Genomic DNA, 23,306 nt, shown 5'->3' with positions numbered 1-23,306 from the left:
GACTAAGTTGCTTGTGGAGTAGTTTGTCAAGGAATACTTTACTTTGTGTTTAAGCTGTTGACTTGTCTAATAAATTATTGTTCAAGTCCCTAATGGGTAGTTCAATCGACTATGAATCACGCCTCATGAAGCGGAGGTCACTAGTTCGCATCTCCCCCTTCCCTTGTGTGAACATGTCAAAAAATATATATATACTGATAAAAAAAAAAAAAAATTATTGTTCAAGTGCTGGATTTTCTATGTTGCTTCATGGTTGGATATACTTTTCTTATCACCGATATAATTTAATTTAGTTTTACTTGTAATTTCTTCTCTTAAAATGGCCAAAATATGAATTCTTAATATATATATTTTGAATGTTGTATTAAATTGCCCAAACTTTCCTCATTGCCAAGCTCTCATTAGACCAGTCAATGAGTAATTAGAGACTAGTGGAAGTAATTATACCAAATTGTAAATTAACCAGATGATGAAGAAAATTGTTCAATGTGATCATTAATAGGTTGTGCTTTCTACTATATAATGAACTGAATATGCTCTAGCGTAGACAAATGTGTGAAGAGCTTTTTGTATTTGTAAAAAGATCTAGGTCTTGATTGTCATCAAAACAAATTGAGGTTATAAATCGAGTAAAAGGATGGCTAGAAGTTGAAAATCTCAAATATTATCCTTTGTTAAATTACCACTTATACCAAAAGCTTAAGCTAATAGGAAAAAGTAAATTTAATTATTTAATCAATACCTTAATACTCCTCCTCGTGTGTGTTTAAACTCCATTTTATTAGGTAAGGCCAAACATGTGGAATATTTAATTGAAGCGTGGGCTGAATTGATGGAGTTAAGGTTCGAACTCATGACCTCTGGCTTTGATACCATGTGAAATTACCACTTATCCTAAAAGCTTAAGCTGATAGGAAGAAGTAAATTTAATCTTTTAATCAATACTTTAACATCCTTCAATCTTGGGATTGACCACTGATGTAGCAAAAGACTAAAGTAACTAATCAAAGAGCAGCGTCTTTAATTCTGCAAGGAGAAGCGTCTTCTTCTTCTACCCAAAAAGATAAAAATGAGCCCGTAGGCTAAAAGAAAGATAAAATTTCGCAGAGTATTTGAGAGAAAATTCTTTGATTTTTTAATGATTCCATGAATTGAGTTTTACATAATAAGCTAGCCTATTTATAGAAGAGAAATCTTTACAAAAAAAAGTAAACTTATTTCTAGTAGAGAAAGTAAATCTAATCTTAATAGGAAAGTAAACATAATCCTAGTAGGGAAAGTAAACATAATTCTAATATGAAAAGTAAATAAACTCCTAGTAGAGTAAACTCCTAGTAGGGAAAGGATTATAAAATAAAAATAAACTAAAGTAAACTATTTATTCTTGGGGTGGGGACACATGCGTCCTACATCAACCACAGTAACAAAAAATCAATATTTAATGAATACTAAGGGTGTTAGGCTTGATAGAATGAGCCATTTTTAATGATGTGAGGAACATGAGGTGCATAGGTTATTGTTTGGTCATCCTTCTATATATTCTATGCAGCACCTGCAGCCCGCTAGGGTTAGGTTTGCGAATTTATTTACTCAAAAGGCGTAAAGAATCATAAGGTTTGCTAGGGCATGATGTAGGACGATATTTACCTTTATTTTCAGTAAAAACGAAAGTAAAGAAAATATCAAAAATAATATTGGAGCAGCGCCGCTTGATCAGAATTTTATCCGTTCTCAAACAATGAAAGTACAAAAGGAAAGATTGCCACGATATCCGCTGATTGTCAATTTTATATTAGGATTTTATTTTATTATGACTTTATTTCCTTTCCTTATAGGGTTAGGTTTACTATTGTTACTAGGATTATGTTTACTTTTCTACTAGGATTAGATTTACTTTCTCTACTAGGATTAGATTTACTTTCTCTACTAGAAGTAGGTTTACTTTCTTTACAAGTATTTATCTTCTATAAATAGGCTTGCTTATTATGTAAAACTCAACTTATTGAATTATTATCAAATCAAAGAATTTTCTCTCAAATACTCTGCGGAATTTTATATTTCTTTTAGCCTGCGGGCTTGTTTTTATCTTTTTGGGTAAAAGACGAAGACACTTCTCCTTACAAAATCAAAGACGCTGCTCTTTGATTAGTTACCTTAGTCTTCCGCTTTGTCAGTTGGTATCAGAGCAGGCTTTATCCTGATCATGGCCAATCAGCGCAACGGTGACAAACTTCTCCAACAACGCCGCTTGTAGGGGAGGGACTCTTTAGAGAGCCAAATTCATGGGGTATCCGAGCCAGGCGTTATCTGGATTCGATGGCCAACTTATACTACAACAACTTCTATAACGACGACGTTCGTGAAAGAGATGTTGTTTCAAGAGCTGAATTTTAGGAGTTTCGATAGACAGTGCAATAGGAGATGCGCCGGTTGTGGGAGACGTTTGAACGCATGCAAATGCGTGCCCTTTGGAAGCACAGGAATACCTAGGATGACTATGGGATCTGAAGGAAACCCGTTCAGTATCCTTGTGTTGACGGATTCCTTGATGATGACGTAAGCCACATTCAACATGTCCATAACCATATTCATAAATCTCCAAATAGGCGCTCCGTCTATGAAGAGAATATTAATTATGGTGAAAATGATGTTGATGCTGTTAATTTGGAGTTGCCGTTAGAGAAACAATTTGTGGAGCAACAAATATTTGTTCCACGACTACACCAGTGGAAGAACAACCACCACATCCTCCGTCACAGGTACAACTCATCACGATCACCACGAAAATTGGTGATTCCTTTGAAGAAAACTGTAGAGTTGAAGATGACATCAAAGAAGACATCGTTGGAGAAATTTTTGTGGAAGAAGACGAAAAGGAAAGATCGTGTCTTGATCCTATCTATGTAGATTTCTCCAAGTACCTTTCTTTAGAGGAGCCGTTCGTGCTATGTCCCGAAGAAAACTCGAGGACGAGTTTTTTTCAAATGGGGGTGTCTGATGTAGGACGATATTTATCTTTATTTTCAGTAAAAACGAAAATAAAGAAAAAAATAATATTGGAGTAGCGCCGCTTGATCAGAATTTTATCCGTTCTCAAACAAAGGAAGTACAAAAGGAAAGATTGCCACGATTCCCGCTGATTGTCAATTTTATATTAGGATTTTATTTATTTTATTAGGACTTTATTTGCTTTCCTTATAGGGTTAGGTTTACTATTGTTATTAGGATTATGTTTACTTTTCTACTAAGATTAGATTTACTTTCTCTATTAGGATTATTTCTTTACAAATATTTATCTTCTATAAATAGGCTTGCTTCTTATGTAAAACTCAACTCATTGAATTATTATCAAATCAGAGAATTCTCTCTCAAATACTCTGTGGAGTTTTATCTTTCTTTTAGCCTGCGGGCTTATCTTTATCTTTTTGGGTAGAAGATAAAGACGCTTCTTCTTGCAGAATCAAAGAAGCTGCTCTTTGATTAGTTACCTTAGTCTTTCGCTACGTCAGTGTAATTTATTAACATGCTAATTTTAAATGCTAGTAAAGAACATAATGTTATTCCAAAACTTAAATAATTGTGGAAACAATTGTCTTAACACAATTTATTCCTGACAACATAAATAAAATCTAGAGAAAATATAAGTTATGTGCTTGTGCACTTAGTAAAGTGGATTTCATAAGATGACTTGACGATTATCCTAACTCCCATTTTGGCCTCCTAACTTGAAAACTAAAACAAGGGTGAGCGAGAAATGCTTAGTAAGGAGATCTTGAACCATAAAGCCGTTGAGTTAACTTCATTTTCTTTAATACAACAATATCTTTAAACCTTTTTTTTTCTTTAAATTCTTTTGAAAACATATTTATCACCGTTACGCCCTGTGTACTAGGGTTGCATGGTCCTTGTTACCATGGCAGCAATTGTGGCAACAAACCTGCCTGTCCACTAATTAACCAAGGTGCACTTAGCGTGACATAGCAATGGATTACTGCCTTCTCAAATGTCCTTTAGTTGTTGCGCTTCCATCTCGAGCAACGCTACTGAGCTCATACATCTTTAAACATGTGTGGGGCCGAAATTACCTCTTCCACACGTGTACCCTCGTCAAAACAAATTCATTTTCATTCCTTTACTTCTCATGAACTTTTTAGGACTACATGTGAGAGGGTTTTCACATCACTTTATAGCTTTCCTTATTTAAAATTTTTCATGAATCAAAAGCCTTACCTTAAATAGAACTTCTCGAAACTTTCCAAAAATAGCATTTCCTTAAAAGGTATCATCTTTCACTTAATAATTCCATGAAGGTCAAATGTTGTATCCATACCAATTTGAGCGACAAGGTAATTTTAAGAATTGAAAACTTTTTTATAAAAGCATTTCACATACCCAATCATTTGATGTAAACACAAGAATATCATAACATAAGCATTTTACATAAAACAATAAAGAGCTTTTATATTAAATCATGCAAATGAAATTATACTTTGAAGGAGTTAGGATTTCCCCTTACCTTGATATTGCTGCTAGAGAGATTAATCGGTACTATCGCACACCTGAATCGATAAAACTAACTATGTCAGCCTTTGGCTAAAATATAAATCCTAATTAAAAGTTAGGATTTTTTATTTTTTATTTTTTACTTATCAAAAAAAAATAAAAAAATAAAAAAATAAAAGTTGGTCCTAACTTATTTCAGCTTTCCTGATTTGAGTGATTTCTATCTCTATAATGATTTTAGGTGTTTTAAATTTCTTGTTATTAGGAATGTTGTTAAACCATATATGAGTGTGTTTTGTTCTATATGAAATTTGTATTTTGATTTTTAAAGTAATATATGTATATATTGATAATGTCCATGGAAAAGGTAACGTGGTTGCTTTAAAAGAAAACAAATATACTCTTGAAAGAAATAGTTTGATAATTCTATGCATTGCATGCATGACCATTGGATTTCATGGAGTGTGCATGGATTTGTGAACAGGATTGATGTAATACTTTATTAGTTGAACCTAATCTATATTAAGAACATATAAAGAGAACATGAATCAAGACCTAGGGGGAGTTGTATACCTTGCACGTGGTGTTGCAAAAGAATAAAATTATTCCCTAGTCTCCTTGCAAGCACACGATGATGGAAGAGACAAGAAGACCCGAAATATTGCGAGAGAGAGAGAGAGAGAGAGAGAGAGAGGTGTGGGGCTTTGGGTAGGGTATGGCTAATGAAAAAAAGCGGGGCTAGGGTTTTGTCTTATTCCTATTTATCTGGATGATAGAAAGAATAAAGGTAGAGAGAGAGAGTGTGTTATGGTTTGGTCATGTGTGGGAGGCTAGGGTTTTGTCGTATTCTCCCCTCTATACTTCTAGGGTTTAGAGCTAGTGAGGTGGAGCAAGAAGGGCAAGTTTGAGGTTAAGTCGCTCTACAAGGCCTTGTCCAATCCTAATCAAGAGGAGTTTCCTTGGAAGAGCATCTGGCGTACTAAGGCGCCTCAGCAAGTGGCATTTTTCGGGTGGACTGCGACCCTAGGCAAAATTTTGACTCATAATACTCTGTGTAAGAGGAACATAGTGGTAGTGAAGTGGTGTTGTATGTGCAAGAAGACCGAAGAGTCGGTCGATCATCTTCTTCTCCATTGTGAGCTCGCAAGTGCTCTTGGGCACACGATTTTTAAGCGGTTTGGGTTGCTTTGGGTCATGCCTTGCAGGGTGAGGGACTTTTTCGATAGCTGGTGGTCGGTAGGACGATCTCAAAGCGCGGTTGTATGGAAGATGATCCCTCTGTGTCTTATGTGGTGTATTTGGAATGAAAGAAATGCTAGATGTTTTGAAAATTCCACTAGGACCATAGAAGAATTGACTCATTTTTTCTTCTTTACTTTTTACTCTTGGACGGCTGCTTAGCTAGCTCCTTTAGTGATTAGTTTCTTTGATTTTCTTTTTCATTTCTCTCCCTTTTAGGCGCTCTCTGTTTATACTTCCCGTGTATGTGGGTTGCGTCTCTTTGCGCTTTTTATATCATTATTACTTATAAAAAAAAAAGAAGGTGGAGTTTTGAAAAATAATAATAATAATAATTAGAGACAATCTCTTCCATTAGGTGTGAGTGCTAGAATGAAATTTTATTTAAAAACGGATTTTGTCTCCTCATAGATTTTGAACAATAAAAGAAAATATTAAATTATAAGACCATAAAAATATCCCTTAGATGCTGCTTCTAGAATTTTCCATTGTCAAAAAAATTTGGGCTTGTAGGAAGAAAAATTCCTATTATAGATTTGAGAATTAATGTGAATTAGAAATTTGTTCTCTTCAACAAAAATCTTCGCAAATACTAAAATTTTGTATTCCATCCTAACTGAACGTTGGGATCGTTAAATTTTGTGCCTTTGTTGATGTTGTTCATTTCTTTGTGTTTTCAAACGTGGATAGCAAATTTGCAAAATATTATAAATCTCTGTACCCTTTCCTGCTGTCAATGTTTTACATTTCTTGTTTTTGTTGGTTTGTAATTGCTGGTCTGGTACCCCTTGGCTCGTATGGATTTAGAACAATAAAAGAAAATATTAAATTGTAAGACCATAAAAATACCCCTTAGATGCCGCTTCTAGAATTTTCTATTGTCAATAAAATTTGGCCTTGTAGGAAGAAAAATTCCTATTATAGATGTTAGAAATGGGTCTTGGGCCTAACTCAACTCAAAAGCTAGCTCAAGAGTTGAGGTTTCCCCTCACCTTATAAATGGACAATCTCCTTAATACCCAGGCAATGTGGGACTTCCAACACGCCCCCTCACGTGTGGCGGGAGAACATCCAAGCCAACACGTGCGACAATGGGTGATGGTGGGCCACAGCCAATTAATTGGGTTAGGCTCTGATACCATGTTAGAAATGGGTCTTGGGCCTAACTCAACTCAAAAGCTAGCTCAAGAGTTGAGGTTTCCCCTCACCTTATAAATGGACAATCTCCTTAATACCCAGGCAATGTGGGACTTCCAACAATAGATTTAAGAATTAATGTGAATTAGAAATTTGTTCTCTTCAACAAAAATCTTCGCAAATACTAAAATTTTGTATTCCATCCTAACTGAACGTTGGGATCGTTACATTTTGTGCCTTTGTTGATGTTGCTCATTTCTTTGTGTTTTCAAACTTGGATAGCAAATTTGCAAAATATTATAAATCTCCTGTGCTGTTGTCAGTGTTTTACATTTCTTGTTTTTGTTGGCTTGTAATTGCTGGTCCAGTACCTATTTGTTCTTATCTTTCAGACATTATTAATGTTTCTTTTTCTGACAAATGCACACGTTTTATATAAGGCAAACTTCCTAAACTGAATGCAATTCTTCTTTGTTTTTATATCTGCTTGCAATAGCGCTGTTCTCTTTGATTGTTAGATTCTTTAGTTTGATGCTGGGGAAGTATGTCCATACTGGCATGGTTAGTGTTCTTCTGGTTATGGAATGAAACTGTGTTGAAACTTATGAAAACAGGTTATTTGAAAGAACAAATGGATATCTTTTTTTGTACAGCAGGTATCTTTTTGCCATCATTGATATGAGTGTAATTGTTCTGCAGCCAATAGAGCTTTGGACCGGTAAGCAATTATTTAGTGTTTTAGTCCGGCCGCATGCAAATGTGAGAGTTTATGTAAATCTTACCGTAAAGGAGAAAAGCTACATCAAGCCTAAGGAAGAAGGAGAAAGAGAACCAGAAGCCATGTGCCCTAATGATGGGTTTGTCTACTTCCGTAATAGTGAGCTTTTATCTGGGCAACTTGGGAAAGCTACTTTAGGTAAGTTATTGCATTACTCTTTGTGGATTTCTCGATTTTACTCTTCCTTAATTGTAGGTAAAGAGCGAAGATTTCGTGAAACTCTCCTTGGTAAATGAATTGAAAATGGGTTGATTATTCAGGTCATTTTGTCATTGTCGTAGGGCCCTTGGTTTCATTACATCAACGTGGATTGTATTGCGAAATAGCAATAGAACTTCAGATTGTTTTCCTTTGAATTAGTATATTTCGTTTGTGAAATAACAGTTTTCTTGTTTGTCTGGAATATTTAAATGGGTTGATTATTCGGGTTGTTCTGTCATTGTCATAGGGCCCTCGCTTAAATTACATCGATGTGGATTGCCTTGTGAAATAGCAATATAACTTCAGATTGTTCTCCTTTGAATTAGTATCTTTGGTTTGTGAAATAACTGTTCTTGTTTGTCTGGAATATTTCATGTTTTTAGAATGGATTGATATTTAAATTGTCTTAAGTCGTGCCCTGAAACTGGCCATAGTTACAAAATCTAAAAAATGCTTGAATAATCAGTGAAAATTGTTTTTTTTTTTTTCCTTTTTCTTTTTTCTTTTGTAGTGTACCAAGGCAAGGGTACTCAATTCTGTTATTCAGTTAGGAACTTCTTCCTGAGTTGTATTGGCATACTATCATTTGTTCTGCTAATGTAAATTGAGTTGGGTACTACTTTTTTGGCCATTGATCCTTTTAGAAACTTATCTCAAGATTGTTGATTTCGTTGCTGGGTCAAGTATCTTGAGCTTTGCCCTCTTTTATGGGTATCTGAGTGAGACGTTTTGACCTTGGTGGTCTGTGAGCAATTTCATAAAAGTTCATTTGCGAAATTCTTATAGTTTGGGTTATTGGCTTTCGATGAATCAATGTGTATGCTCTTATATATGTATCTTTGCCCCAGGAAATGGCAATAAGGATGGACTTTTCTCTGTTCTTCTTCGAGATTATAAAGCACATGCTGCTGCTGCATGCATGAATCGGCTAGCCAAATTGAGGTATTTGTCTGGCACATGTTTTTTTTAATTGTGAGTTCCTTTTGTCCATCTTGGTTTGTGTGCAATTGTAATTTGATCCATTGTTATTAATGCTTTGGTTTAAGGTTTTCAATTGCGCATCTGTACCGTCATATTTCCATGTTTATTGGAAAATATGCTAATATACATGCTTTTTGCATTCAGGCAGGGACAAGTGCATTTTACATTATTTGTTTGGTTTTCTGAATGCTATTCGACATATTTTTTTAGTGATTTGTTCCAGAAAAACTTGTCTGCTGAACTGTATGCATCTTGATTTAAACCTTCTCATTCATGTATTTCTTGCTGATGCATTACGTTTATCTTTGTCTGTTTGGCTATCTCTCTCAATTTTCCAGTCTTTTTTTTAGGTTCTGTTTTATTTTGTTTGGAGCCTGGCTAGTCTCTTAATGATAATTTTCTGCTCGAATTTTCCTACATAGAAAAATTTGCATGGATGTTGGCTAGTGGCAGATGTGTATGGAGCTATTGATAGTCAACTTCAGAGAAACCTTTTGTCAGAATTAGATAGTGTGGTTGCTAAGTGGCCAATGCCGTGGTGTTTGGAGGGCATTTGAACATGGTCAGGTTTATGTCAGAGAGATTGGGTTGGAGTAGAATCACTTCCGGTATGGAGGAATTCTCTTTAAAAATGTGGTAAGGAACGATCTGGTGGATCAACCACAAGAGGAACTGTAGCAACTCATCTATCGTGGAGTATGTCAATTGATTGACATGGTCAATGCTGCTTAGAGTTATGTTAGATCAAGAAATTGTGGGCATTATGTTTCTTATGGTGTTTAGGTTTTTCTCTAAAGCTGAGAAATACTTCTGAAGTGTTACTATGTATGAAATACTGTAATATCATATGCTTTTGTAAAAATTTAGTGGGGGCCCACCAACACCATTCCCATAGCTTTTGTTTGAATGACTTGGAGCTAGAAGTTTTGCTCAGTTGATTTCTTCCTTTCTTTTGAAATAGTCCAAGCATATGGAGTTGTGACTTTCTGGTAGAACTAGTTTTACTTTTAAGCATAAGTTCCATTGAGTTAGTGGGAAAATCCACTTATGTAGTATAATCTTGCAACCTTTGAGCTCATGGGATGTCTTGCAAAAGAAAGGTGGTGGGAAGTAATTATAAGATCGATGGAGTTTGAAGTTGACAGGTGTGGAGAATTTCCTGGCTATGACTGAGTTTGAGTTCTCAGGCTTCAATTAAATGTTCAATTTGTGGCTAAAGGTTAGGAAGAATGGTTTTGGGGTCAATTATGTCAAGTGAAGAGCAAACTTGTAAGCTATGAGTGGTGATGTTAATGGTAAGAGGTTGAAGTTTTTGGGTGCTTTGTTTGATTGTGTGATGATGGAAAGGGTTGGGCTTGGTAAAGTATGATTTTTAAGATTTATGGGTGTTGAGGTCTAGTTATAGTTTGAAGTTGTTCAAGAGAATACAAAAAGTTGAAGAGAAAAAGAAAGAAAAGAGAAGACAATGAAGAAGGGAAAAAACAGCAATAAAAGGGAATTACAACCCTATCAGAAACTAGAGAAGTATAGCAAAAACCTATTTTATAATTCATAGAGGGAGGGAGATTGGGGAGAATGTTGCCCATTAAATTAGAGTAATATGGATGAAGTGGAGAAATGTATTAGGAGTTTTTTGCGATTGTTGAATCCGCAGGGAAATTTTTACTAAACAGTTAAGACTAATTGTGTTCTTTGCTACAAAAACATTGGAGTATTAAGAAGCGACATGCTCATAAAATGAAGTGGGCTAGGTGAAGAGTTCAAATATTACTTGGTGAGTTGGTCCAAGGTCTGTTCACTGATCTCTGAGAGAGGGTTGGGTATTTAGAACTTAATGGTGTTTGTCGTGCTCTCTTAGGTAAACAGTTGTGGCGCTATGGGCTTGAGAGAGAGGCTTGGTGAAGAGTGGCAGTGGACTCTAAATTTGGCTATTCATGGGGTGGGTGGTGTTTTCTCGAGCCTTTTGGAGCATTTGGTTGGGGTTATGGAACAATATCATGAAAGGATAGGAGAAAATTTCATGTCATTACCAAATTTGAGGTGGAAGATGGATCCAAGATTAGATTTTGGCATGATCAATGGTATGGAGATGTGGTTTTAAAGGAAGCTTTTCCAGTTTTATTTAGTATTGCTTGTGCAAAGGATGCCTCTATTGTGGCTCACTTGGAGTTTTTGGGTGGTTCCAACCTTTGGAATGTGAGCTTTGTTAGAGCAACACATGATTGAGAGGTGGATGTCATTGCCTCATTTCTTTAGGTATTGCATTCAGCTAGAGTAAGTCCTCTCCAAAAGAGGGTCGTTTAAGGTCAAATCTTTCTATTGCTTCCTGGCTTATACTGAAGGTTGCCACTTCCCTTGGAAGAGAGTGTGGTGGACTCAAGCTCATTTGAAGGTGGTCTTTTTCACGTGGTCGATAGCTCTAGGTAAGATCCTTACCCTAGATAATCTTAAGAACCGCCACGTCATTGTGATGGACAGATGTTTCATGTGTAAGAGGAATAGGAGTTCGTGGACCACCTTTTTCTTCATTTTGACGTGGCTTATGCCATTTGGATTGCCTCTTTCAGTCGTTTTGGTTTGTTTTGGGTTATGTCTAGATGTGTAGTCAATTTGTATGCTTGTTGGTGGACCTTTGGTAGTTTGCGGAGTGCTGTAGTGTGAAAGATGGTGCCTATGTGCCTTTTATGGTGTTTATGGAGGGAAATGAATGACATAATTTTTGAGGACCTAGAGCAGTTTTTTTTTTTTTTTTTTTAAGTAATTAATTCTGTTAGAGGGATTTAGGGTTTGCATGTAAAGAGAAGAAAGAAGAGGCTTTGTTGTTTTTCACGTAGCCTTCTGCTCTCATACTTCATATATATATAAGGTAACATTGAGTACAAAGACCAAAATACCCCATATAATATATTAACCCTAATATGCTCATCTAACACTCTCCCTCAAGTTGGAGCATATATATCATATAAGCCCAGCTTGGAACAAATAAACTCTATCTTCTTTCGACAGAAGGACTTTGTAAACATATCAGCTAGTTGATCTCCAGACTTCACAAATGGTGTAGATATATCTCTGCTGAGTATCTTATCTCGAACAAAGTGGCAATCGACCTCAATATGCTTAGTTCTTTCATGAAAAACAGAGTTAGACGCAATATGTATAGCGGCTTGATTATCACAAAATAACGGGATAGGAGTAGGAGTGGTGAATCCAATCTCCTATAGGAAATGTTATAACCACGTCAATTCACTAGCAGTATTAGACATTGCCCTGTATTCTGCCTAAGCACTCGACCGTGCCACCACCGTCTGTTTCTTACTTTTCCAAGTCACCAGATTACCACCCAAGAATGTGCAATACCCTGTAGTAGATCGCCTATCTAGGAGGGAGCCTGCCCAATCTGCATCAGTAAATCCTTTTACCCGGAGGTGTCCATTCGGTCTATACAATATCCCAAGGCCAGGAGCTCTTTTCAAATATCGAATAATACGAGTAACAACTTCCCTATGTAAAACTCTAGGAGCCTCCAAGAATTGACTAACAACACCAACTGCATATGAAATGTCTGGCCTAGTAATAGTGAGATAATTCAACTTTCCAGCCAAACGACGATACCTACTAGGATCTTCAAATAATTCTCCTTCATTCTTTACTAATTTCTGATTAGGATCCATTGGAGTATCAACAGGACGAGCACCCAAGAGACCTATCTCTTCTAACAAATCAAGTGCATATTTTCTTTGAGATAAATTGATACCCTTTTGGGATCTAGCAACTTCAATCCCCAAGAAATATCTTAGTTTTCCCAAATCTTTTGTATGAAACTTCTGCTGTAAAAACAGTTTCAATCGAGCAATACCTCCTGAATCATCACTTGTAATCACAATGTCATCCACATATACCACAAGAAGAATGTAGCTTGCATTTGTATGCAAGTGAAATACTGAATGATCTGTCTGACAACGTTGAAGACCAAACTCCATAACGGCCTCAGAGAACTTCCCAAACCATGCCCGTGGAGATTGCTTGAGACCATACAAAGCCTTTTTTAACTTACAAACACAACTCCAATACTCCCCTTGAGCAACAAACCCAGGTGGTTGCTCCATATAAACTTCCTCATGTAAATCACCATGTAAAAAGGCATTTTTGACATCCTACTGAAGTAAGGGCCAATTAAGATTAGTAGCCAAAGAAAAAAGAATACGAACGGAAGAGATTTTGGCAATAGGAGAAAACGTCTCATCATAATCAATACCATATGTCTGTGTATAACCCTTAGCAACCAAACGAGCTTTCAACCGTTCAACAGAACCATCAGGATTAAACTTAACCGTGTTTACCCATTTGCAACCAACAGTCTTCTTAGCAGGGGGTAATGGAACAAGTTCTCACGTACCATTTTGATGTAAGGCATTCATTTCCAATTCCATAGCTTGCCTCCAACTAGAGTCAGATAAGGCATCTTGCACCGTCTTTGGGGTGGAAACAGGAGAAAGATGGGAAATAAAGCAAGAATGGGAAGGAGATAAAGAACTAGTGGATACAAACTGACTGATAGGATGTTTAGTAGTGCAAGAACGTGTACCTTTCCGTAGGGCAATGGGCAAGGAATCAGATGCAAGTGCCAGCGGATCCGAAGACGGGGAGGATGATGGTGGAGGTGCAGGAGTTGATGGGCGTTGCCGACATGTATAAACCTGGAGAGGAGCAGGTGAAGGTGGAGGCAACATGATAGACTTAGAGAGATATGGAACAGGCAGCGGAACAGACGCGACATCAGGCTTAAGGGTAGATGCTCCGAAAGACGCATCAACGGAAAAATAGGAAAGAGACTCAACAAATGTGACATCGGCGCTTGTAAAGTAGCGGCGAAGAACAGTACTATAACAACGATATCCTTTATGAGTTGTGGAACAACCAAGAAAGACACATTTGGTAGAACGAGGATCCAGTTTATCATAATCAGGACCCAAATTATGAACATAACAAACACACCCAAAAACCCTAAGTGGTAAGGCAAATGGGGTTGAAGAACAATATAAGAGAGAATGAGGAGAAGCACCATCTAAGACCGAGGAGGGCATTCGATTAATGAGGTAACAAGCAGTAAGAACAACGTCACTCCAAAAATGTTTGGGGACATGCATATGAAATAAGAGACAATGTGCAACATCCAATAAATGACGATTCTTGCATTCAACCACTCCATTTTGTTGTGGAGTGTGAGCACATGATGTTTGATGGATAATGCCTTTATCAGACAAATAAGAGGCAAAAGAACTAGATGTGTATTCTTTGGCATTATCAAAACGCAAAATACGAATTTTCTTAGTAAATTGAGTCTTAATCATATTACGAAAAATTCGGAAAATAGAAAATAACTCTGAACGATTTTTCATTAAAAATAGCCAAGTCATACGAGAAAAATCATCCACAAAGGTCACAAAATAATGAAATTTATTGGATGCAATATTCATAGGACCCCATACATCAGAATGAACTAACTCAAAAGGATGTGAAACACGACTAACAACTCTTGACGGAAAAGAAACACGACGGTGTTTACTAAGCTGACAAGCTTCGCAAGACACGGACAACTCATTTCGAAGACTCGGGACTTGATGCTTCAACATAGGAAGGGAAGGATGACCAAGACGACAATGCCACTGAAGAGCTAAGGTTGACGACTGTAAAGCACATGAGGAAAATGAAGGTGCAAGATCCAGATAATATAAGCCACCAACTTCATGCCCCATACCAATCATCCTCCTCGTCTTGAGATCTTGAAAAATGCACAAAGAAGGGTAAAAACTAACAGAACAGTTAAGAGCTTTGGTAATTTTACTAATGGATAACAAATTAAAAGGAAAACCAGGAACGTGTAGAACCGAAAACAACTCAATATCTGGACTCAAATGGGTATGGCTAGAGCCGGCTACGGTGGAAAGGGAACCATTAGTTAGGGTGACACTGTGGGGTGTATGAATAGGACAATAATCAGAGAGAGAAGTGGATGAACCAGTCATATGCTCATTGGTGCCAGAATCAATAATCCAAGAGTCGCGAGTGGAGGATAAAAGACAGTGAGATGCAGTACCTGACTGAGCAAGAGTAGCAGTGGAAGAGGTAGAAGCCCGCTTATGGGTTACGAACTGAGCATACTCATCTTTCGGAATGGAGATCAAATCATTCTCGAAGTGTGAGCTCGAGCTAACAGGTGGTCCAGATGGAGCTGGGGAATCATCGTGAGAAGCAACCTGATTGGCCAACCTAGATGGTATGCCATGTAAATCCCAACAAAAATTCACAGAATGGTTAGTACGACCACAATGAGTGCATTTGCGAGGCCCACGACCTCCACCTTGAGAATCACGTCCACCACGAAAACCACGACCACCACAACCACCACGTCCCCCACGAGAACTACCAAAACTTCCATAGGCAGCAATAAAAGCAGCACGCTCACCACTATGCTTAGAACTTATCTGAGAGCTATGATCAGTAAGATTATCCGAGAAAAGACTTCAGGAAGTGAGGGAATTGTAGAACCCCCAAAAATCTGCGCACGAACTAACTCAAACTCGGGTTTCAAGCCAAGAAGAAACCGAACCACATCCACATCTTGACATTGCTGTTCCATTTTCTTCAGGTCCTTAGAGAGCGGTTGGTGCAAGTTTCGCTCCTTACAAATAGCCACAACTTGGTTGTAGTACTCATCCACAGTTTGATCACCTTGTTCAAGTCCAAAATATTGTTTACACACTTCATAAATCTGAGTGATATTCCCAGTTCCAAAGTACATGTGACTAAGATGATCCCAAATGTCCTTGGCTCTAGGCAAGTAGATGCATGAAGATCCAATGTGAGACTCAATACTATTCAACATAAGAGAGATAATTTGATTATCTTCTTGTTCCCAAAGGCTGGGAGGATACTCAATAGGCATACTCGAGGTTAAGTGAATAAACAAACCCTTGCCTTTGAGAAAAACTTCAACAGACCTTGCCCAATAAATATAATTCTTTCCATTGAGCTTCACAAGAGTCATAGGAGCATTAATGAAGGAAGTTTCAAGTTTAGAGGCCATAATCTCAACAACAAAGAAGCCAGACTCCACAAAAATACAAAAAAAATAAGAGTAACTGTAACAACCACTTAAAAGGAATGGAAAAAAAAAAAAAAAAAACAAAAACAAAACAAAGCCAAAAACTCGCCTGAGACCGTCGAAACTCGTTGGGGACAGGTAGACCACGCCGGAAATCCCACTGCAAAGACCAAAACCAGAAGCTAAACCAAGCAGGGACCTGCGCCGGAGACTTACTAGAGGCTCGCCGGAAATACACGGAAACACGCCGGCGTCTGACAGACCTCACCGGTGATACCAAAAACCACGGCGACAGACCCAAGCGACTACCACAGAACATGCCGGCAAACCACCACAGACCCAGTCGACAACCACACTTCAACGACAACCCAGTTTTTGTCGAGGGGCGCAACCTTAGTACACAGGAAGTATACAGAGAAAAGCCCCACTAAAAGCGAAAAGAAGAACAAAAACCCACAAATTGAGGCAAAGTAGAAAGTTAGGAAATATTAAACGTCCCTTGCCCAACTGAGCAGAGTCTTGACCAACATGTTTTTGAACTTGTTAGGCATCATCTCATGATCCTCAAAACATCGTGCATTCCGCTCTCTCCAAATATTCGACATTAAACACAAAGGGACTATTCTCCATACATCCATAATTGAACGATTACCTCTTTGACCTCGCCAACATGCTAATACATCTAACACCCTTCCAAGCATGACCTATGTGAGGTCAAAGAGAGTAAATATCACACTCCATAAGGCTCGTGCCATGTCTTAGTGAAGGAGATGATTGATAGATTTGCCGCTTCGCTTACACATGCAACACCATTCTGCCACTATAATTCCTCTCTTACGTAGATTATCCGAAGTCAAAATCTTACCAAGAGGAGTTGTCCACACAAACAAGCTCACTCTCAATGGAACTTTAACTCTCCATATACTCGTCCACGAAGGGGAAGAAACCCCCAATGGAGATGTCCCCAAAGACTATTTTCCATTCATGCACCAATGTTATGCTTCTACAACCAAACGCCAATACGCTTCCCTTTCCGTATCAAAGTGCCATAACTATTTTCCCAAAAGAGCTTGATTAAATTTACTCAATATTTTGAATTCCCAAACCACCAAATTGCATGGGAAAACATATTTGTAACCACTTAACTAAATGGAACTTAAACTCATTGAGACCACCCCATAAGAAATCTCTTTGAAGCTTCTCTAACCTGTTCGCCACACCCAAAGGAATATGGAGTAATGACAAATAATACGTAGGTAGGTTAGACAAAGTGCTTTTAATCAACATCAACCTCCCTCCCTTCAACAAATAAAGCCTCTTCCAACTTGCCAACCTCCTTTTGATTGTCTCGACAATACCATTCCATATGGCGGTAGACTTGTAAGGCGCCCCAAAGGAAGACACAAGTACTTCATAGGTACCCTGCCACCCTGCATCCTAATATACGAGCCAATCTATCTATATCCTCCACCTCACCAATTGGAACAATCTCTGACTTTGGCAAATTAATCTTTAACCCCAAAACAGCTTCACAGCTTAAGGAAAGACAGCTCAAATTACGAGTTTGTTCCTTGTTTGCCCCACAAAAGATTAGAGTATCATCAACAAACAACAAATGGGACACACTTATTCCAGTATTATTTCTCGTCCCCACTTGTATTTAAAGGTGGGGGTAGCACTGATTAGGCAAAAGATAAAGGAGAGTTGCCTAAAATGGTTTGGCCATTTGCACCCTAATTGATGAATGTGCTAATAAGGAAGAGCTATATAATGTAGGTTTCTCTTTGTCATATATATGACTTAAGTTGGAGTGAAAAGGCCAGGAGGGAGGTCTAAAATTGTCTGGTAGAAGTGGTGAATAAGGATATGATCAATTTGGGAGGTAATGGAGTGTATGACGTTAAACCCCTACTTTTGAAGAGAGTAAGAGTAAAGCTACTAGAGGATGTGGATTACTTACGTCGTGGACACTTATCCTGTTCCAGGAAGGTTGCTTCTCTCTACTTTTAAGTTGAAGTCATCTGATGGATGATCTTTTTATCATGTCTCCTATTTCCTGTGGATGTTTCATTTTCATTGTTGCCTTTATTATATATTAACTGCAGTAGAATATATATGTTCAACATACTGTTTGTACATGTAGAATGTATATAGTTGTTATATTTACTTGTCATCTCATCGTAATTGTAGGCGGCTAATTTAAATCCAATTTCCTATGTCGATGTTTGATGCTCTATTTTTAATGCTCTTTTCGATGTGCAGTGCTCGGTGGATAGGTAATCATGGGTTCTCAATTGGGATTGATGATGTCCAACCAAGTAAATATTTGAATGATAGGAGACAGGAAACAATCTCTAACGGTTATCAAGGTTGTGATAAAAAAATACAGTTGTTCAATGAAGGAAATCTACCGCCTGAAACTGGTTGTGATGCTGCTCAAACACTAGAGGCTGGGATAACTAGAATACTAAATAATATTCGAGATGAAACTGGCAAGGTACCATTCTGATTTGTTTAACATTGAAACATTTCCTACCTGTTTTTGTTGAAGGTTTCCTTTTGGGAATGCCAAGTATAAATTGTGAAGCATAGCCTGTGATTACAATCGTATGTTCCTGATAATGAGAGAGGAAGTTTCTTGTTTGAAGAGTATTACCTTTTCATCAACATTTGCAATTTCAAGTTCATTTTTGTTTGTGAGGAATGTATTTTGGAGTAGCTAAATTTGGTTCGTGATATTATTTCTTTCAATAGGTTTGCATGAAAGAGCTACATTGGAGAAATAGTCCCTTGATCATGTCCCAATGTGGTTCCAAAGGTTCTCCCATCAATATTAGCCAAATGATTGCTTGTGTTGGTCAGCAATCAGTTGGGGGTCGCCGTGCTCCTAATGGGTTCATAGATCGGAGCCTTCCTCATTTCCCTCGAAAAGCAAAAACCCCTGCAGTAAGTTTTACAGCTCTTTATCGTTGAATGGTTTAATTATGTGCAAACTTTTATTTTTCTTTGGGGTTTTCTGGAGGACATAAATTTTTTCCAAACCAGTCTGAAAAAAATATCCTCAAACCCATTTAAAATAGTGGCAAGTGTCTATAAAAAATTAAAAAGCACATTAAATTTAGTCTAAATTAGTAAACTGCTATTAATGACGTTAAGAATTTAATGTGCCTTTTAAATGTTTATAGACATATGGCACTATTTTAAATGAGTTAAGAGGATATTTCGTTTAGACCGGTTTGGAAATTTCTGTCCTTATGAATGATCTCTTACCGTATGTATGCAAGTAAGGATGAACAGCGAATAATTTATTAGTAATTAAGGCATATTATGAACCCGGTTCTCACCTTCTAGAATACATTACCGAAAACAATTCTAATGTATTCTAGAAGGTTATATCTCTTTGAAGAGTACCATTTTATTCTCTAATGTGCCAGCATTTAAGAATCAGCACATCATAGTTTCCTTGTTTCTAGTTTCTAGTTTTGCATATTTTTTGAACTTATGTTTTTTTCTTTTTTCTTTTTTTTTCCAGATTAAGGGGTTCTCTTTTATATTTGTAGTTTTGCACTTATTGATATTGAATTACTTTAAAATAAAAATAAAAATTTCTTGAGGTAAATTTTTTGAAATTGTGATAGTGACTTGTGAAAATAGTTGTGAAATAGATAAATCACCAGCAACAAGCATACGGTCGCACAACTCCAATTTGTGCCATTGATGCGGACTCCACCAACCACTTCTTCCACTTTCATCACATTGCCAATTCACCATTTTGTTGAAGTTACCATCGTTACTCCCATGATTACAGCTTTCCAACTGTCACCATCTCCATGCCCACATTATGTTGCACCAGAAGTTCACCAGTTTGGTATTGCTCAATTGCTGCCCGTGCTATCATCCTCATGTTATATACTGTCAATAGCATGAGCCCTTGTATAATGCCATCATTACCACGAAGTTGCTATTGTCATGAACCTACGATGTGGTTCCCATAGCTGTTTTCACTACAGCCTTGCTATTGCTATACTCCTTTTCCTGTCACCACCCCTATCATTAGTCAAGTACAATGTCACCACAAACAGTGGCCCTTCATTAAGCTTACATTATTCATTATTAAATAGAACCATTGGCACTATGGTGCCACCATGACTGCCTTGCTATTTGTACCACTATCAATACCTTATTCTCAAGCAAGAGCTAAAAATCCTTTTTCTTTTTCTAACATGATCTCTAGTTCAGCATGAAAATAGAATTTCTGCACCTTTGATCTGTTCCTTATTTAAAAAACCTAATCTGGTCAGTGAACTCTAACACGAATGCACTTCCTCCGCCCAAAAAAAACACAGTATCTTTTATGGGTTCTTAATTGAATAGGTGGAAGTAGGATTCAATATTTTTTTGTCATTATGGCTTCAAAGTGCATTAGTGTATGGCTTTATAAATCTTGAAGTTAATCAGGTAATTGCATTTTTGTGATGATGAATAATGATTTTTTTTTTTTTTTAATGATTGAAATCTACTCCAAAAAAAACTGTGCAACTGATCAACCTTTCTTTGTCAAGCAAGTTAATTGAGATGTATATATGTAAATACTGAATCTTGGGGGATAATATAGGGTTATCGGTGAACTTTAATATGTTTAACTTGTTTGTAAATCATGTGTGTTTGAAGCGTTGAGAGGCCTTTTTTAAATTTTGGATGCAGGCTAAAGGCTTTGTTGCTAATTCTTTCTACAGTGGTTTAACAGCCACCGAGTTTTTTTTCCATACTATGGGAGGACGAGAAGGCCTTGTGGATACGGCGGTATAACTACTCTATCTAGCTTTTCAATTATGTTGAACTGTGGATATTTGAGATCATATGTAGTGTATTTGGATGAAAATTTTATCACTTTCCTCACTGTGTGATTTATCTGTTGGTGCAACCTATTGACTTGAATACAGTTGAATTGTAATTGTCTAGCAATACAACTGAGGTTAATGCCTGGCCTCTGTCTATATCTGTCCTCTGCTAATGTCTAGATAGTTAAGTGCTTTTAGTGTGGGTTGCCACAAATCCTAAAGCTTGATGTCTTTTTAAATGTGGTCCTGCCATTAGCATCTCTCAATAACATGGACTGACAGTAGCACATAATCATTATGTTTGAGAAAATTAGCCATTATCTGCCAATGCTCATTAGTCACAAGCAGGTGAGCTCATATGCCATCAAAAGCCATCTTCAACCTCTTGTAGAAGTCAGAGGGAAAAGGGCAAGTGGGGAAGAAACCTGCCTTCTACCAACTATTGATAACTTATTTGATCGTCAGATATGCTTGTTACTATGTCTTATAGTCTTAAGAATACTCTTGCTAATTGCTTTGGAATTTGTAAGATTTACTATAATAACAAGAACAACACAGACCAATCCACTCTTTTTTATAGTAACTCTTCGGATAAATATAATTAAGGGACTTATCAAAAAAATATATATAATTAAGGGAAAGTCTACATGCTCTCCTTAAACTACCACTGAATTAATAATATTTTCCCAAACTTTCAATTGTGACAATGCCCTTCCCCAAATTACCAAAAATTGTCAATGTTCCCCTTATGACGAACCTACCCTTCGTAAAATAAAAACAAAAAATATTAGAACTTCTAGAAAAAACCTAAAACTAACAACAACAAAAAATCCAAGGGGTGGCCAAATTTAATTTTTTTAAAAAAAAACCTTTTTCTAACACTCTTACAACACCCTCGAGCTTTTCCTCTCGCCTCTCTTGGTTGTTGGAATGCTTGGAAGGGAGATATGAAACTTTCTCCCTTCATTTCAAGTTTTAAAGACTCGGATTTTTGCATACTCTACATTCTTGTTCGAGCAGAAGATACTGTTGTTTGAACAGGCTTGTGTCAGCTGCATTTAACACATCGTGTCTCACCTAACTTGCACACTTGTTGACACGTGGGGATGCTTCCCATTCGAATGGATCACTTTTTGATTTAATCCTGACTGTCCATTTTCCCGTGTGCGATGCCAATTGACACATTGGTGTTATAGTCTCATTCGAACGGTATAACTCAGTTCTGAAATTCTCATTCAAACGGTATAACACATTGATTTTAGCCCCCTTTTTGTTTCAAGACCTGTGAGCCTCCCCATGTTGTGTCTATCTTCACCAAAATACATCTTTATTTTATTGTTTGGATTTACTTATTCCTAATTTCTATTTTCTCTTACCATTTGATTTACTTCTTTAGTAGTTGCCATGTGTCTCTTCCTGCAACCACTAAAGAAGTCCATACACATGCAAACTTACCATCCATACACAGCCACATTTTGTACTCCATAACAACTATTGCTAGTGCAAATTTTTTAAATCAAACTCAATCAAAGCAACAAATTACTATTGTCAGCTTTTTGGTAGGGGATTCTTTTTCATTGGGTTATTTTGTGTGTGTTTTGGGTGGGGGCTACAGTTAACACTATTTCTGATACCTGATAGTTTTTAGCTATTCCATGGTTGTAACATGAAAACTATTGACTTCTACTTAGCTTTTATGTGTTGTCTTGCATTTCGTGAAAGTAAATGAGGTTCTTCTATGATTAGCAATGACAAGTATGTTAAGAGCACTAGCAACAGCTTCCCTTTGATTTTTCCTAAGTTTATGGCACAAAACTATTTTTTGCTTCCCTATGAAAATATATTTCACAATAACTTTCCTTACCTTTCCTATACCACTAAAATATTATTTCTTTATAAAATACAAGTTTCCTACCTACTCTCACTTTTTTCACAAAATCCTAACACAATCCCCAATTAAAGATAAAAAGATGAAAGATGAGAGAGAAAAGAGAAATGTTTATATTAAAATAATATATAGGGAATCACTTTTGGTTCCCTACACATTGGGAAACACTGTAGCAACCCTTAAGGGGTTAGTTAAATGTAGAGAATCTGATGTGAGTAGGTTTTTGTGGTTTTTTTTTTTTTTTTTTAAATTTTTCCTAAACATAAGGAAGAGAATGGCATATAGGGCATCTGCTGCTAGTGCTCTAAATCACCAATTATCTAAAAAACTTAAACTGATAGGAGATGGTGAATTTAATCATTTAATTAATAATTTAACATTCTTCCTTGATAAGTGAGGCCCAACACGTGAAATATTTAACTGCATATAAGGCATCTACTGCTAGTGCTCTAAATCACCAATTATCTAAAAAACTTAAACTGATAGGAGATGGTAAATTTAATCATTTAATTAATAATTTAACATTCCCCTTTGATAAGTGAGGCCCAACACGTGAAATATTTAACTGCAGTTTGGGGTAAACTGTGATGTGATGATTCGAACTCAAGATTTCTGCTTTGATATTATGTCAAA

At 36.9% G+C, this 23,306-nt stretch overlaps 1 protein-coding gene across 7 annotated transcripts in view; it reads left to right on the top strand.

The window, feature by feature from the left end:
* LOC132163263 (DNA-directed RNA polymerase III subunit 1) overlaps nucleotides 1-23,306 on the top strand; it is a 45,110-nt gene that overhangs the window by 10,455 nt on the left and 11,349 nt on the right. For all 7 annotated transcript variants that reach the window (XM_059573478.1, XM_059573481.1, XM_059573475.1 and 4 more), the window contains 5 exons: nucleotides 7,579-7,795; nucleotides 8,707-8,800; nucleotides 18,207-18,441; nucleotides 18,699-18,890; nucleotides 20,649-20,747. In XM_059573478.1, coding sequence (XP_059429461.1) covers nucleotides 7,579-7,795; nucleotides 8,707-8,800; nucleotides 18,207-18,441; nucleotides 18,699-18,890; nucleotides 20,649-20,747 — 837 coding nt within the window. The remainder of the gene's footprint in view (nucleotides 1-7,578; nucleotides 7,796-8,706; nucleotides 8,801-18,206; nucleotides 18,442-18,698; nucleotides 18,891-20,648; nucleotides 20,748-23,306) is intronic.

Source organism: Corylus avellana, chromosome ca10 (genome assembly GCF_901000735.1).
Source record: "Corylus avellana chromosome ca10, CavTom2PMs-1.0".
NCBI classification, from domain to species: domain Eukaryota; kingdom Viridiplantae; phylum Streptophyta; class Magnoliopsida; order Fagales; family Betulaceae; genus Corylus; species Corylus avellana.
Note: the sequence above shows the minus strand (reverse complement) of the source record. Positions and strands in the feature narration are given on the sequence as shown.